General features: G+C 45.5%; 1 protein-coding gene across 1 annotated transcript in view; it reads left to right on the top strand.

Annotated features, from left to right (window-relative positions):
* Window positions 1-18,122, top strand: part of KIF5B (kinesin family member 5B) — a 2,669,048-nt gene that overhangs the window by 400,418 nt on the left and 2,250,508 nt on the right. The window contains exon 3 of the mRNA XM_044066703.1: window positions 8,039-8,112. Within this exon, the coding sequence (XP_043922638.1) occupies window positions 8,039-8,112 (74 nt within the window). The remainder of the gene's footprint in view (window positions 1-8,038; window positions 8,113-18,122) is intronic.

Here is an 18,122-nt window from a genome sequence, read left to right as displayed (position 1 = left end):
CACTGGCAGGTGACCTAAGCAGAAATCTCATGGGCCCACACAAGTGGAAACTGGAACCAAAGATATTCAACATGTTTAGAAACAAATGGGGGAGCCCAGAGATAGACCTGTTTGCCTCCCCTGTCCTTCACCTTGAAAAACCTCTCAGTTTACTCCTTTCCCCCTCCTCTCCAAGGTACTGCTAAAGATCAAACAGGACAAACCAAGGACAGTACTGATTGCACCAGACTGGCCACACCACCACTGGTACCCCCTCTTGCGTAGTGTCACGCTGGCACCTACCTCAGACTCCTGCCCTGCTGTCCCAGCAGGAGGGCCAGATTCTGCATCCACAGCTTCAAACCCTGAACCTGGCAGCCTAGCCAATTACCTGATCTCTGCGTTACCATATCTCAGTAAGAAAGTGATGGATGTCATTCTGGAGGCAAGGATGCCTAGTACTAGAAAATCTGATGCTGAAAAATGGAAAAGATTCTGTTCATGTAGCCAAACTCAGGGGATGGGCAAATCAGTCCCCAATTTACCTCAGATTCTTCATTATTTAACTGAGATGCTTCACAAGGGCCTTTCCTTTTCCTCCATCAGAATTTATGCCTCAGCCATTTCAGCTCATTACAATACAGAACCCACCCCTCTTCTCTCATCCACTGCTGAAGCAGTTCCTCAGAGGGGCCAAAAACTTAAGGCCACCCAGGAGAGAGCCCCTACTCTAGGATGGGACCTTAACTTTTTACTGGAAAAGCTCACTTTACCTCCCTTTGAGCCAGATGCAAGTGCAGAGTTGAAATTCCTTTCTTGGAAAACAGCCTTCCTTCTAGCCATCACTTCAGCAAGAAGGGTGTCTGAATTACAGCCTCTCATGGCAGTGGAGCCTTTCATCATCTTTCATGTGGACAGGGTGTCCCTCAGGACCAATCCCTGCTTCATGCCCAAGGTGGTATCCAGTGTGGCCCTTAATCAGTTCATTAATTTGCCAACCTTCTTTTCTAATCCACAGAACAAAGGGGCACGAATACTGCACTCCTTGGACGTGCACGGACAACTTAAATTTTACTTGGACAGGACTAAACCTCTCGGGAAATCTCAACAGCTGCTGGTTGCATTTGCTGCAGGGGCAGAGAGGAAGGCCATTTCAAAGCAAACAATTTCTAAGTGGATAGGCCATTGCATTCATTTCTGCTGTAAGCATAATGGAAAACCTACCCCACAGGGGATAAGACCACATTCAGCCAGGGCTGCATCTACCTCTACAGCCTTTCTCAGAGATGCCCCTACCAGGGACATCCTAGAAGCTGCTACCTGGACTTCTATACATACCTTCACCAAGCATTACCACTTGCCAATGTTTTCTAAATCCAGAGCTGGATTTGCCACTGCAGGTTTTCAGGGCCTTATAGCTGGTCATAATGCTATCCAATTACCTCCTGCCATCCTTAGCTTTGAGAATCTACCCAAATGTGATGACTGCAACAGTGAAACACGAAGAACATAGTACAGTTGTGTACACTTACCATGAATGTAGATGTTAGAGTGTATTCACTGTTGCAGTCCTGGTTACCCTCCCTCCAGCCCCCTGACTTCTCTTGACTGTACCTCTATTCTTGTTTACTATGTTTAAAGCTTTTTGGTGTATTTGCTTTTTTGTTGGAGGTGTAACCTTGTATATAATTGCTTTCCATTATGGGGGCACCTGACATCTGGGGCAAGAAAAACTGTTGTAATAGTGTCGGCTGCATGCATTATACCCCTGACTACCTGACGTCATGGAAGATGAGACAGCAACTGATGCAGGACCCAAGACTTTCGTAATCAGACCGACTGAGGGCTACTGCACACAGATAACCCAAATTTGGTGACTGCAACAGTGAATACACTCAAACATCTACATTTATGCTAAGTGTACACAACTGTGCTTTGTGTGCACTTACCATGAATGTAGATGTTCGAGTGAATTCACAGGTGCAGTCCTGGTTACCCTCCTTCCAGCCCCCTGACTTCTCTTGACTTTTACCTTTCCTCCTTGTTTGGCCTATATTATATCATGTGTATTTGCTTTTTGCTGGGGTGTTCCATACCATATAATTGCTTCCTATTGTGAGGGCACCTGACATCTGGGGCAAGAAAAAATGATGTAATGGCGTTGACTGCATGTTTTATACCCTGACGACCTGACGTCATGGAAGAAGCGACAGCATCCGACGCAGAAATCTAAAGACTGTGGTATTCAGGCCGGCTGAGGGCTACCTGCAGGCAGATAACCCAAATGTGATGACTGCAACAGCGAATACACTCGAACGTCTATGTTTATGGCCCCCTTGTCTCTCTCTCTGTCTCCTCTCTGTCTATTACTCACCCCCCTCAGGGGTATTGGTATTTACTTTTTACTGGTGATGTTTTCCCCACCATAACTTAGCTCCCTATTGCGGGGCTCCTGATATTTGAGGAAAGAAAAACTGATGTAATGGCATTGGCTGGCTGTTTATATACCCATGACGACCTGACGTCATTCCTGGAGTGATAGCAACCGACGCAGAAATACTAAGTCTCTGGTATTCGGGCCGACTCAGGGCTACCTGCAGGCAGTTAACCCTAGTGTGATGACTGCAACAGTGACTCTACATTTATGGTAAGTGTACACAACTGTACTTTCACCAGAAAGCCAGCAGTCTGGGAAGGACCCTAATTCTAATTGCCCCATTCTGGACTAGTCAAGTATGGTTCTCCTTCCAGAAACCTTATCTGCTGGAAGAACCATGGATTCTGGACCCAGTGCCAGACCTTCTGACACACCCGTTGGGGAACTTCCTTCCATCTCTTCACACACTAACATTGACAGCATGGCTTTCCCAATTCCCAATATAGCCAGGTTACACAACTTTACTTCAGAGGTTCACCACATACTAATTACTTCTCATAAGATTTCTACCAGGAAACTGTACACAGCAAATGAAAAAGATTCTTAATCTGGGCTTCACAGCACCTCATTGACCCCTATTCAGCGCCCTTAGCTTTCATTTTATAATTCCTAGCTAAGCTTTTTAATGAGGGAGCTGCTGCAGCAATGATATGGGTCCAGCTGGCAGTAATATCCAATTTTCATGTTGAGAACAAAGGTGTAAACATCATGTCTCATTAACTTTCTAAAGTTTTCCTGAGAGGACCTCATTTGCTAAAACCACCAATATGACCACCTTTACCACCGTGGAATCTTAATTTTGTTCTTTCTCACATAATCCTACTGCCCTTTGAACCAGCATCATCTTGTAACCTGAAATTTCTATCTTGGAAAACTTTTTCTTGTAGCAATCACATCAGCAAGAAGTGTCAGAGTTACAAGCTTTAACAATCAAACCTCCCTACATGGTTTCTCTTAATGATAGTGTCATTACATACAAACCCTTCCTTTATACCCAAGGTATGCTCAGAGTTCAATCTAAATCCATCAGTAGACCTACCAGTATTCTTCCCGAAGTACGGCAATAAGGCAGAATACATGCTTCACCAACTTGATGTTCACAGGCAGTTACGTTTCTACGTGCATAAAGCAAAAACACGTAGGAAATCGGACTTTTTCTCTTTCTGAAAACAAAAGAGGTTTAGCAGTAACAAAGACACCTTTATCCTGATGGTTGTCAGATTGTATTTCATGTATTTATCAGTCAGCAGACAAACAGTTGCCAAATAAAGCAAGGACTCATTCAACCAGATCAATCTCAACTTCTCAGGCCTTTAAAGCAAGATTGCCATTGCATACCATTTGTGCAGCCGCAACATGGGCAAGACCTCGCACCTTTATCACTCATTACAAAGTAGACTTGGCCGCCAGTGGCCGAGCCTCCTTTGAGTCCACTGTACTGAAGAATATCCTCCCGTGGGCCACCCAGGAAAGATGGTGCTAGGGACTCTGTTAGTATAGAATGAAGACGAGACAGGACAACTTCACATAAAGAAGTTATATAAACCCCATTTCATGTGAGTTTTCCATCTCGTCTTCATTCTTACGCCCCACCCTCCAAACCCATCCTCTTAGCTCTTGGGGGACAAAGGAAGTCTGTGTTCAATGATATACTTTGGTCCTTGACCAGGTTTGTGGATTTGATATATATGTACATCTGGATGCAGTTGTAGAGTAGAATATAAATTCACCAACAGACAAGATCTGAGGAAAGCACTGCAGCATCATGGGATATGGATAGAGCCATGAGCTAGTTTCAGATCTCGAGCTTTAGTAAGCGGCTGAGTCAGAACCGAGGATCAGTTATGAACCCATCAGTATAGAATGAAGAGATGGAAAACTCCCATGGAACATTATGGTGAGTACATGGCTTTTTTTTCAGATGAGAGAGGGAAAACCAGGTTGGTAATTTTTCGAGGGAATGTAGAGAGAGCAAGTATCTTGCTCTCTTAGAGGTACATCAGGTCTCTGACCCTCCATGCCATGTTCAGGCAGATGTCCCTATCAGGAAAGAGCGGAAGACCAAGTATAGCTCCCAAGTAGTTTGAGACCCACCAAAAAATGGCAAGATTTTACTCCGGGTCTGTTTAAACCCTAGGATCTTTGAAGCCCCCTCATTTTATACAACCTGTCCCTACAGCTATTCATCTTTCTTCCACCCCTGTGAAGGGACAAAGGGCGCATTCTTCTTATGAGGAAGATAAGGATTCTCCTTCACAGATCTACTCCCCTTTGGCTGTTGTATCTGATGAAGATGCTCTTTCACTGAACTTTCCCTTAGAGGAGCTTACTTTTAGAGAAACTGTGGTCAGAATAATGCAGCATTTCATATGGGAAGGCACCAAGATCACTGATGCCCAGCAGACACCTGCAGTTTTGGATATAGAAACTTGTAAGCCATCTGACATTCCCCCTGTTCTTGATGCCCTTCTGGATGCACTTACTGATGCTTCTGTGAACCCAGAATCCCAACTTCCTACTCCTAAGATGCCATATAGTGTTTATAAGGTTCTTAAAGTTAGACCAGTGTGTCCTTTTGTCCTTTTCTTTTTTGAAAGAGATGTGGGCTGAGACTGATGTCTTTTAATCTCTTCATCTGTGGTCCCCTGGACTTCTCCTGGTAATTACAGAGAATACCACAGTGATATGGTACATCAAAAAGCTGGGAAGCACAAGGCTGTACCCTCTGTACAGGCTGGCTGTGATTGTTTGGGAGCTTGACTCTACACCATTCTTTAACTCTCTTGGCATATTACATTGTCAGAGCAAAACACAGTGGCAGACTGAACAGGACTGGAACAGTCCCTCACAAATGCAGTATTATTGAGGGTGGGTCTTCCAAGTATTGATCAATTTATGAAGAACACATCAGATTAGATTTGTTGGCCTTTCTTCAAAACAAAGAACTTGTATACATGTTTTTTTTTCACATTCTTTGCAGGGAAATGTTTCGACATATTTCCAAACTTTTCACTGGTATCCAGGTAATTCTGAGGACTCTGAAGGACTCTCCAAAAATATTCATGGTGACCCCTCTTTTCGCCCAGGCAATGGCCCCCCCTTTTTGTGAAATTGGCCAACTCTGTGGATCTACCAGCACACCCCAATCTAAAACCTCTTAAATTATTTTCCTGGACGCATATCTTTTGGGTACCTTTTTAGTGGACTCGCAGCAGTTTCTAAAGAAGGCAAGAAATCCTGCTGCTAAAAAATCTTATCTTGGAATGTGGAAGAATTTTCTAGTTTGTGCCTGCCTGATGACCAGGGCCTTATCCATGATTGTACCACTGGTGCTGAAGTATGTGTATGAGTTACTAATGTCTGGCCTTGTATTACGTTTTAAAGGTATATCTTGCCACTTCAGTATGTTTGTTCATGGATCCTTCTCTTATTTTTCAAATGTTTTCTTAGCAGTACGATTCGTGATAGGAGTGTTTCACCAGAGATCATCTTGCAGACAGGTTCGATCATCTTGCAGACAAGTTCCCCCTTTCTGGGATCTTGACTTTTTACTGGAAAAAAGTTAACCACATTTCCATCTGAACCTGCATTTCAGGCAGATGTAAAGTTCATTACATGAGAAAGCTGTTCTCTTTGCTCTGACATCTGCAAGATGAGTGTCCTAGTTGCAAGTTCTCTTGGTTAACCCTACCTGGTTTACTTTTGGGGTAAGGTATCAGTATGAACAAATCCCCCATTCTTGCTTAAGGTTGTTTGAGTTTCTTCGAATCAGACCATCGATCTACCAGTGTTTTATCCTAACACTCAGAACCACTGAGAGAGGATTACTCATACTTTGGGCATGCCTAGGCAGCTCAGGTACTATCTTAACAGAACCAACTCCTTTAGAAAAGCCAACTGGCTATTTATTTTTTATGTTGGGACTAAGAAGGGGCAATGCATGCCAGACAGACTATTTCCAATTGGTTGTCCTTGTTTTATTGCCTTTTGTTACGCCCACTGTGATGCATCACTTCCAGGCAGTATTAACTCACATTCTCCAAGGGCCTTTTCTTTGAATCCATATTGGAAAAGGGTGGACTCAAGAAACATTCTAGAGATGGCTACATTGTTCTTTGTATACAACTGTGCAAGGAATTGCATATTAGATGATTTTGTCTTGATCCAGGACTTGCTTTGCTCGGACCATTCTCCTGGATCCTTATCCTTCCAGGTTGGTTAGGCTTTTCTAATCAGCCCATATAGCCTAAAGGCTACTGCAGCAGTGGGAATGATGACCATAGTACAGGTTATAGTCACACTTACCCAATACAGTTGATATTTGAACTCCTCACAGCAGCAGTAGCTTCACTCACCCGCCTTCCCCCCCTAATAGTTTTGTCTTTTTGGCTTTTCCCGGTAAGGGGTCGCCACAGCGGATCTCCGGTCTGCTAATGATTGGCAGTAGATTTTTTTTGGTGCTGAGTTGCCAGCCTGACGCCCAAACTTCAGCGAAGGCAAATCCCATTCACGCATGTCTTTCGGAGGCCACTCGACCGTGGGGAGGATATGCAGACTCCACACAGAAGACACTCCCCACACACTAGCTGAGAGTGCCTTCTGTGTGGAGTCTGCATATCTCCCCACCTTCCCCCCTAATAGTGCATAGAGTTATTGGTGGGAAATAGGTTAGTGGCTATTTTTTGTTTTTATAGTTCAGGATGAATAAGCTGCTGCTTAAGTTTTAGGCAAGAAACTTATAGGTTCATAGGTTGGTACTAGGTTGTCAGCTCTAGGGCCTATACAAGCTTAGCCATAACAATTCCCTGGCTATTTCTTCCCACACTATTTACTTCCCTGGACCCCTGTCTAGCAGGGCGATTGACGTGATCTCCGGGGTGAATTTCCTTTCTCCCATCCAATCATCAAGGTTCCTTTTGAAGAGGGCCAAAGAGGCACTCTGCTTGACATGTATGGGCAAATCTATTCCAGAGTCTGGGGAGTCTCTGGGTCAGGAACCTATCACTCCAGCATGTTTTGTTTATTGTGATGACAAGGTTTAGATCCCTAGAGCTTGTGGCTCTGAGGGATTGGGATTTCTTTAAGTGTAACATGTCCAACAGCCTTGGGTTTGACATGGCCTTGTATGTTAAGCAGAGATCGCCTCTGAGTAGACGATATGCGATAGAGTATAGCTGGAGTTTTTTAAGGCGGTCAGCGTAGGGCATCTGCTTTAGGCCTGTGATTCTTTTAGTGAGGTGTTTCTGCAGCCTTTCCAGTTCCTGAAGATTTTCCACTCTGCTGATTTTCCTTCATCAGGGCTGGCCAATCAGCAGCCTAAATGGAAGTGTGGGAGGGAGACGGAGCTTTTGTGTCTTGTGCAAAATTGAACCCATATAGCCTTAAGGGCACTGCAGGAGTGAGGATGAGGAATTCGAACATCTGCTGTTACAGGCAAGTTCAGTTTGCACAACTGTACTTTAAGTAGTGCTTGTATAGTAGATTATGTTCGATTCAGGTTTTAATTTAGTTGTCTTTGTTATCAACTTTAATGACAGTTAATCTTACTTATTTCAGAAACAATGTTATGAAGTATGTAGAATTTTTAAAATGTGCTACAATGGCTTTTTTTTATTCTTTCAGATGTGCTAGAAGGTTACAATGGTACAATATTTGCATATGGACAGACTTCTTCTGGTAAAACCCATACAATGGAGGTAATCCTCTTTCATATTGCTTTGTTGCATTATTTTCTTTTTCTGTGCACGTGTGCATCTGGTTAACAGCTTTGATCTTGAATGGTTTCAAGAACACTGGACCCTTGCTACTTTCTGGTTATGTTTAGCTCCCTGCATATTGTGGGCGTCATCTCTAGAATGGTATAATATGTTCATCTGAATATTTAAGGGAATGATACTGGAACATTTACCTGTAAAAAAAAAAAAAAAAAAAAAAAAATTCTTGGATTGGGATTTTGGCTTCAGAGACATATAGGGGCAGCTGCATCAGGAATTTTAATTAAAAAGTAAAACTTTAACATTTGATATCATTTGTGTTTATTTTGAAGCGAACAGATTTCACTTGAAACAAAATGATGTTATGTAGTCCTATCTCACCGATATTCTTCACCTGTGGGTTTGGAGCCGACAGTCAGCTCCGACTCGGCCTGTATACTAGCTCGAAAGTCTTTGATTGGCTGGCTAAGATGGTGTCCCACAATACCATGCTCCACATCCCCAGATCTCGTTTGCCGATTGTAGAGCTCGGACGTGGTCTCGACTTGGCTTGGCTAAGTACCTTTTGAAAACTTTTTTTCTTGGGAAATTTCTTGAGAAATCATTTGATATTGTTTGATGTTTAATTAGATTTTGTGTGAGAGCGATTGCTGGCATTTCTGGTTCTCTTGTCTGTGCTTGTGCATTATTGTGGTATCCCTTTCCTCGGGCTAGGCCCGTTTGAGTTAGAGGACCTAGTCCTCCCTTGTATTTGTTCATCGGACTTTGTTGTTGCTCTCTTGTGTGGAGACCGTTTTAGAGGTCTGTTATCGTTGTGTCTAGCCAGTGGCTGTCTGTTACAGTAGGCGCTCGCTTCCTGCCTTTTCTTCTCGGTTACAAGAAAGTTGAAGTTCTGTGCTTAGTTCTATCATGTCTAAAGAGCAAAAAGAACATAAGCCTTCCGGCTTTAAAAAGTGTTCGAAATGTGCATATAAAATATCTATTAGACGGATATTCCGTCTGTTTATTGTCTTGGAGCCATCCACCTTCAGGAGTCTTGCAGTTTTCGTCACTCCTTTAGTCCTCGGGTGCTCTAAGAAAGGAAAAATAAGGTGATACTAAAGGGTCTATTAAAACCATCCTTCGAGGAAAAGTTAGCTTAGACTCCCAGCTTCGAGTCGAAGTCTAAAGCTTCTAAGTCCAAAAAGAGATCAACGACTCCATCTTTGGTCTCGGAGCCGCCCTCTAAGATTTTGGTTGTGGAATCTGCTTCCTCGGCTCCACTGATCTCAGAGCCGCAGGAAGTCACTGTTTTGACTGAACCTTCGACCGCTCCAATAATTTTGGAACCAATTTGGAGCCGGTCTCCAAGTTTAAGACAAGTCTCTCCAGATAAGAGGTCTGCTTCTCCATCGGTTTCCTCCAAATCCTCCAGGCTTTCAGATCTGGAAGTGGATAGGGTGGTGCAGCGGCTCCTGGAATCGCCAGTGTTGGCTAAACTCTTCTCTGCTCTGACCCAGTCGGTTCCGGAGCCAGCCCTGTTAGTAGTACCTGCTATTCCTCCTCCGAGCGCATCATTGTCTTTGGGACCGGTGAGCTCCGCTCCGAGGGATGTTCCTGTGTCTGCTCCGATACCCCAACTGGGATTCTCGGTACAGACTTCGGCTCCGACCCTGTCTGCTCCGTCCACAGGGTCCGGGACTCGAGTCTCTTCTATCGGCGCCGAGGGGGATGACTCGGAGCACAGGTCGGTGCCAAGCCTTCCTCTGGGCGCGTCGGCAGGGGGGGACTCCGGCCCTGGTCATGGCCCTAGAGGGCGATTGGTCCTCAGACTCAGGGGGGCCTGCCTTCGAGGCAATGCGGAGAGCGCTGGCTGGTTCAGCTACCTCCCTTGGATTGGTTCTCCCATCCCCTACTGCACTGGCGAAAGGTTCTGACACTCCTCTATCATTGGACAGCAGGGCGCAAAGGCCTAAGGACACCCCCATGAGTGGTCCCCTTCTTTCTGAGGAACCCTCAGACTCTGTGCCTGAGGAAGCATCCAGAAAGAAATCTTGTAAGAGGAAGCATATAGACTCCCAAGACGAGTCCCGCATTTCAGATACTTACCTCGAGGAGTTGGAGGGGTCCCCAAGTCTTCCTCTGAGGATGTTTTGTTCTCTGAAATACTGGAGATTTTGAAACAGAGGAGACTGGCCTTCCAAAAACCCCTCCGAGGAGGAGTCAGTATTCCTTAAGGCCTTTGGCGCCTAGCCTTCCGCCTCCTGGGTATCTCCACTCTTCGATGAGCTCCTAGACTTAATTTGTCGAAGGGTGTGGGGAGACCCCTAACTCAGTGGAGCCTGTCCCTTGACGGCCAAACAAATTCTTGTCTGCCCCCCAAGGGAAGGAATTTCTGACAAAAGGAGCCCCAGTAGATGCTATGGTGGTGGCGGCCGCCACACAGAAGGAAGTTGCGGAATCTTCCTCTATGGTTCATCCCCCGAACAAGGAGTCCAGGATGATGGACCACTGTGGGAAGTGTACCCTTTCTTCAGCGACCTTTACCCTGCGGTCACTGAATTACTTGACTCATTTCACGTGGCTCCAAAGAGATCTCCTTAAGGAGGTAGGAGATACTCTCAGGGGTGTAATGTTCCTGAGAAGGTGGCTCAGTCAACGCTCAGCTTTCCACCCCTTAATTCTATTGCAAACTCATCCATGCAGCTAATCGCGTACGCGGCCGAGGGAGCAAGTAAAGTGGCCAGTTCAGGAGTGGCCCTCAGGAAGCAGGCCTGGCTACGCCTGTGTCACTTTGCGGAGGCCTTTAAGTCTTCTTTTACTGATGCCCCTTTCGACGGTTCCTCCTTGTTTGGGACCAAAGTAAAAGATGCACTCCATTCACCAGGTGTGAACAAGAGGGTAAGACCTTGTCTGCCGTGGGAGTCCGTTTTTCCCTACCGTCAAGACCTTATCCCAAGGCTCAGCGGGGGGGAAAGATGTGGTTCAGAAAATCAGAGGTCATTTCCTGACGCACAAGGTGAGACCCCCCCCCCCTCGAGGCAGAGGGGGGGTCATACTCTGGAAGACGCCGCCCCAGAGGCAGAGGGGGCCCCCACAACTCGGTTGACCGGGATTCTTTCCGCGGTTCCCCATACTCACTCTTGAGGGTGTGCCCGGCTGCGCTTCTCCGGAGCCAGTCGGGGGTCGGATTTCCCATTATCCGGAAGCCTGGGCAAGAATAACCCAGGACAGATGGGTTTTAGGGATAATTGCCGGAGGTTACACCATTCCATTTCACTCCTTTCCCCCTACCCCCAAAAGGATCCCAGACCCACCACCCGGTCAAAGGGACCAAGCAGCATCAGAGGTCTCTCAGCTGCTAGAAAAAGGAGTCATCTAGCTAGTCCCCCCAGACCAGATCGGATTAGGGACCTACTCAAGATTCTTTTTGATGCCGAAAAGCACGGGGGACCCGAGACCCATTCTGGATCTCAGCCAACTAAACCATTATGTTCGCAAGTCGAAGTTCCGAATGGTCACACTACAGTCAATTCTTCCGCTGTTGGCAAAGGAAGTATGGATGTGCTCCATCAACCTGAAGGATGCCTATTACCACATAAAAATGGACAAAGCATCCCGGTGTCATCTACGCTTCCGGCTGGGAGCCAGACACTTCCAGTTTCGAGCCCTGCCCTTTGGTCTCACTACAGCCTCCAGGGTGTTCACCAAATGCATGGCAGTGGTGACGGCTCACTTGAGGCATCTAGGATTCCAGGTGTTTCCTTACCTGAACGACTGGCTCCTAGCCGCCCCCACCAAGCATCTACTTTGTCAAAACAGAAACTATACCATCACCTAGGCATCACAATAAACTGGAAAAAGTCTGCCTTGCTACCCTCACAGCATATCTTATTTATAGGAACAGAGTTGGACTAGTAGTAGGGAAACCGTTCTCTTCACCCGACCCGGTAGCCACAGTGACCATGGATGCTTCCCGGATAGGGGGGAGGGGCATTATCTCTTCAGGTTGGTCCAAGGTACATGGCAGGAACACAAGATGAATTTGCACATAAATGTCCTGGAGATAAGGGCAGTGCTCCTAGCGTTGCAGCCGCTACAACATGTCCTCCCGACCGGGATGATTGCTATACACTCGGACAACATGTCCGTAGTGTGGTATCTCAACAAACAAGGGGGAACACGATCATATCCACTATGCAGGGAGGCTATGAGAGTGTGGAATTGGGCGATAGCTTCCCACAGGACCATGATAGCAACGCACATTCCGGGGAAAAGCAATGTGATTGCGGACAAGTTAAGCAGGACTATCCTTCTGCCCTACGAGTGGTCCCTGAACCGTCAGGTGGCGGACAGCATATTCAACAAATGGGGTCAGCCTTGCTGCAACCTATTTGCCAGCCCTCTCAATGTGAAATGCCACGCATTCTTCTCACTGATACCTCCATTGAGGGGATATCCAAGGGACGCTCTTGCACACATTTGGCCCTCGGGTCTGCTATATGCTTTCTCTCCGTTTCCCCTCATCTCGAAAGTGATTCAGAAAGCACTATCTCTGGGAAGCAGATTGATTCTGATCGCTCCATACTGGCCTCTACAGGTATGGTTCCCCTTTCTCCAACAGTTTGCAATGGAGCCTCATTGGACTCTGGACGCTCGTCCGGACTTACTGACATATGTCGGGACAGCTCCACCCCTCCCTGGAGACCCTTCAGCTGACCGCCTGGCTACTCCACTTCCGACCATAGTCAGGTATCACGATTTTTCTCCAAATGTAGTACATAGCCTTTCATCCTCTCACAAACCAGCCACTAGGAAGATCTATTCCAGTAAATGGAAAAGGTTCTCTATATGGGCACAGTCTAAAAATATTGACCCCTACATGGCTCCCATCAACACTGTGCTAGAATTCCTGTCTCAGTTATTCTACCAAGGGTCAGCCCCAGCCACCATAAAAGTTCAACTAGCGGCCATCTCTAATTATCATGTGGCTCATGAACCCAGCTTAATGGCGCACAGACTGTGTAAAGCCTTCATGAAAGGCACACTACTCCTTCGTTCCCCTGTAGCTCAACCGGTTATGCCTTAGGACCTTAATTTTGTTCTGCAGGCGCTCACTCTTGCACCCTTTGAGCCTGCTGCTTCCTGCGATTTGAAATTTCTGACATGGAAATTGGCCTTTCTAATAGCCATTACTTCTGCCAGGAGGGTTTCAGAGCTTCAGACCTTGTCAGCTAAGCCCCCTTACCTGTTTTTTCACAAAGACAGGGTCTCCCTCAGGCCGAACCCTACCTTTCTTCCCAAAGTAGTGTCACTGTCTAATATTAATCAATCCATCGAACTGCCAGTATTCTTTCCCAATTTCTCTGACAAGGCAGAGTATCAGTTTCATACGTTGGACGTTCATAGGCAACTCCGCTTTTATCTACACAGGACTAAAGAATGGAAGAAATCGGATCAACTTTTCATTTCGTTCTCAGACAACCGCTTAGGATCAGCGGTGTCCAAAGTAACCATTTCTAGATGGCTATCCGGTTGCATCTCCTTTATTTACCAGACAAGAGGCAGAAACATACCCTTTCCAGTCAGAGCACATTCTACAAGAGCAGTGTCAATGTCTACAGCATTTCAAGCCAGACTATCCTTGGAAGCTATATGCGCAGCTGCAACCTGGGCTTCTCCTCATACCTTTGTGTCCCATTACAAATTGGATGTGGTGTCCAGTGGCAGGTCTTCCTTTGGCTCCACTGTGCTCAGGAGTATCTTTCATTGAGCCACCCGGGATATAGGTGCTAGGGACGCTGTCCCACAGGTGAACAATAATGGTGAGATAGGACTACATAACATCAATTAGTTATGTACTTACCATAACGCTAGATGTATGTAGTCCATCTCGCCATATATTCTTCATTACCCTCCCACCGTCCCCCTGCCTGGAGAATTTGGTGGATCTCCTTTGATAACCCTGGTATTAGTCCCTTTAGACTACTTGTTGGACCTTATCTTCTTGGCTGTGGATCTGTGTGTGTGTGCATTGCACAAATGGCTTTTGTTAGCAGCAAACTAGATCTGGGGATGTGGAGCATGGTATTGTGGGATACCATCTTAGCCAGCCAATCAAAGACTTTCGAGCTAGTATATAGGCAGAGTCGGAACCGACTGTCTGCTCCAAACCCACAGGTGAAGAATATATGGTGAGATGGACTACATACATCTAGCGTTATGGTAAGTACATAACTAATTGTTCTGCCACATGCAGTTTTCTCAGTCTGTAAAAGTGATTTTGATTCCCTGAACTTAATTTTATCTTACCTATGGTTCTCAGCATCTCTGTTGCTTTTTCAGCTTTTAAAAGGTTATAATATGACGTGGACAGTAAGCATTATAGAGCATACTGTGTGAGGCTAGTTAGCACTAAGGGCAAGACCACAATAACTTCTCATATGTACAAGTGGCAGTCTGCACTTAATTTTTATTTTTTGCTCTAATATAAATTTCAAAGAATAGCACTGTTACTGAGGATGTGTTTTTGTGATGGCTTGCCATGTAAGACCCAAGGCATTGATTTATCAAGGAGTCAGGAAGAGAGCTTTCCTGTGCTGTCCTTAAAGTACATGTTTGTTACCCATTGCTCGGTTATGCAGAATAATGGTTAGTACACCCAGTCCTTAGCACTGAATTATTGATGTGGTTTTGGAATGGCAGATCTGACACTGGGATCTTCAGCTGAGTCACGTTAAGGATTCAGCCTGGCAGATGCTTATAAGCAAGGCCTTTAAGACGTCTAAGTATCCTGGCCTGTCTCTTCCACAGAGTGCACTTCCACGCCAGAAGAGATGCAGCTGTTTAAAGCCATGGAGATGGGATCTAAAAAGACTTGCCCAGAGACCGTTTGGACTGCAGGTTTGACCAAAGATGATGGCTTTTGCATTTCTTGCAAGTCTGTATGGAAGCATCCAATGGTCTGGTATTTGATCTCCCTGATTTTTCTGAGTCCCACTGTAAGTACTCTTAAAAAGAACCCTGCACTGGCTTATATTATGGGGCCCTCAAGACCCAGTGTGAACATGCTGGATCTGACGCCAAACTGTTTATCATGGGAGTAGCTGCCCTGATTAACTGACTGATGTCCTTCTGTTCTCATGTTACAGTATTCTCACATGTGGGATCCTCTGCCTCTGGCGACCCGAACATCTGGCTCATGTACAAACGCTTAGCCTGGCTGCTGTATGGTGCGTAGGACATCACACACAGGGGCCATAAATGTGATATCTGAACTCAGACTTCAGAACTGAATGCCCAGTTGGACAATAGTCTTAAGGTCAGCTGAAAAGGTTCCATCCAGATAAGGGAAAAGATCCAATAGGGGGTAGGAGGGAGGGATAGGAATACTGCAACATGGAAGAGAAAGACATCTATGGTTATGGTAAGATTTTGCACAACTATTCTATGTCTTCCTGTTCTCGTGTTGCAGTATTCTCACATATGGGAGAGTACCAAAGCTCAACCAGTGATATGGGTGGAGGTGATGCAGTCTCCAAGAATCTATGCAGGATGGCTTTAGCAAATCCTGCCCTGTATGAGCCAGACATTTGGGTTGCCTCAGGCAGAGGATCCCACATGTGAGAATACTGCAATATGAAAGAAAAGGATATCTATGGTTATGGTAAGATTTTACACAACTATTTCTCTAGAAAAAGATAAAAAGCACAGAATGCTCAACAATCCAGAGTGCATCCTGTAAAAGTTCATCTCTGGGAGAGCACCTGTTGAGGCTTTACAAGCTTGATGGGATGCCCAAAGACTGAAACATATTAGTGTATTCATGAACATGATCTGACTCTGCATGGGTAGGGGGGCTACAAGAAGCCAGTTGAAGACCCTTGGTCAATGAAGTCTGAAAGCTACTCCGACTGTGGACATGTATTTGATAAACAATCCACAAAGACTGCCAGCAATCCAATAAAATAAAATGTTTAATAACCAACACACTAAAACACAGATGATGTTCATCATGTTTCACTGTTGCAGTCATTACACTTGGGTTATCCTGCTGGCCGGCTACCCGCAGTCGGCCTGAATTCCAAAGTCCTGATCCGGCGTCGTTGCTGTCGCCTCTTACCTGACGTCAGTGCACCAGGGGTATATAAGATAGAGCCGACACCATTTTCTTCAGTCTTTCTTGCCGCATGGTGCCCGAAGCAAAAGCAGTTTGCAAGTGCTGGTCGGCCGACCCCTGAGATTTTCGAAATTGAATTTCAGAACCGAAGTATTCAATGAAGCTAAGTACCCCATTGGGGAAACTTTTTCTTGCTCCAGACCGATGTTAGTATACGTTAACAATTGTATTTCTTGTGGGAAGCAAATACCTCATAAGGTTTTTCATTCTTACTGTATTCCTTGCCTAGGCCCTGACCACGACGTTGCTAGTTGTCGGTTTTGTGCTAGATTCAACCAACGCACTATTAAGCGTCTGTTTGATTTTGCTTTACATTACTTTGGCCGAAGGTTTAATTACATAATGCCATCGGAACAACCGATGACCGGAATTCATAAAAAACTCAAAGACAAAGAAAAGGACAGGCATCAGAGGTCCAAAACCGACGACGAAGCCTCTTCTAGGCCATTCACCGGTTCTCAGTGAGGCGCTTTCGCAGCCCCTGACACCCGCTACCTCAGAGCCACAGGCCGCTTCTGACTCCCACGTGGAGACAACTAGGCCTCTTGAAACTCAAGGTATTGGGCCTACGGGAACTATTCCCTCATATGGGTCCGGAGCCGCTGAGCAGGCGTCTGCTTCTGAGGGTGCATTCAGACCTACATAGCTTAATATCAAGTCTACTTCTGCAGCCAAGGCAAAGTCTAAGGCGCCTTTAAAGACAAAGACAAAAGTACAGCATTCTCCTGGACAGTCATCCATGCCAAAGAAACAGATGCTTAAAATGGCCGAGGACCTAATTACTTTGATGAGGGGTACCCATCCCCCTCCTGATAAAAGGCCTAGGCAAGACACTGACCATGACTCCTCTGATCAGGTTTCTATTTCCTCTGAGTCCTCTTCAGAACAGGGATATTCTCTTCCTCCCTATGAGGACACTGATGCTGAAGAATCTATCCCTTCAGCCTCTCCTCCTGAGGATTACTCTTTTGGGGAAATCCTGCACACCATGAGGGAGCATTTCCATTGGGAGAGCCAGGATTATTCAGAATCCAAGAAAAGGCTCAGAGACTTCCTTTTACTGCCTTAGCACAGGCCCCTTGCTATTCCCCCATGTACTAGATTATTGTTGATGATGTTTTTTCTGAATCCAGTTTGTCTCCTGATTCTTTACCTCCTGCACCAGTCAAGCCAGATAGGTACTACAGGGTCCCAGACTATCATAAATTTCTTTATAAAAACCCTGCTGCTGACCCAGAAACAATTTTTCAGGGTCTCAAAGGGGTCAAGGCTTCCACTGTGAAAAAAAAAAAAAAAACCCTGTTCCCTCTGATAGGGATTCTAGAGCACTGGATAGATGGGGGAAAAAAGTTTACACTTCTGCTACTTTAGCTGTAAGGGCTTTAAACTGCCAGTTTCACATGCTTAAATATCAACAGTACCTAATGTATTTGCTAAAACAGAAAATGCTTACAAGTGCAGAATGTCCTGACAATAAGGAAATGCAGGATTTATTGCATGCGGCTGAACAAGTGGGAAAGCATACTCTACAATGTGGTTTTGATTCATTAGAGGCTTCTTGCAGAGCCGCAGTTACAGGCTCTGTCATTCGAAGGCATGCTTGGTTAAAAGAACAAAATTTACCTGATCATATTAAAGCTAAATTATTGGATGCTCAATTACAGCATGATACTTTGTTTGGTTAAGGCAGAAGAGGTGATAAAGAAAATGGAGGATAAAGCAAAATCAATGCAGACAGTAAAGGATTTCTTACAGGTTTAACCACTTAGATTTAGCAGGAATTGACCTTCTAAAAATTGGTCCTTTCCAGTGTCAGACAGGCCACAAAGAGGCA

Source organism: Protopterus annectens, chromosome 3.part1 (assembly GCF_019279795.1).
Source record: "Protopterus annectens isolate FY-2018-M chromosome 3.part1, PAN1.0, whole genome shotgun sequence".
Lineage (NCBI taxonomy): Eukaryota > Metazoa > Chordata > Ceratodontiformes > Protopteridae > Protopterus > Protopterus annectens.
The sequence above is the reverse complement of the archived record's forward strand: the minus strand, read 5'-3'. Positions and strand labels throughout refer to the sequence as shown.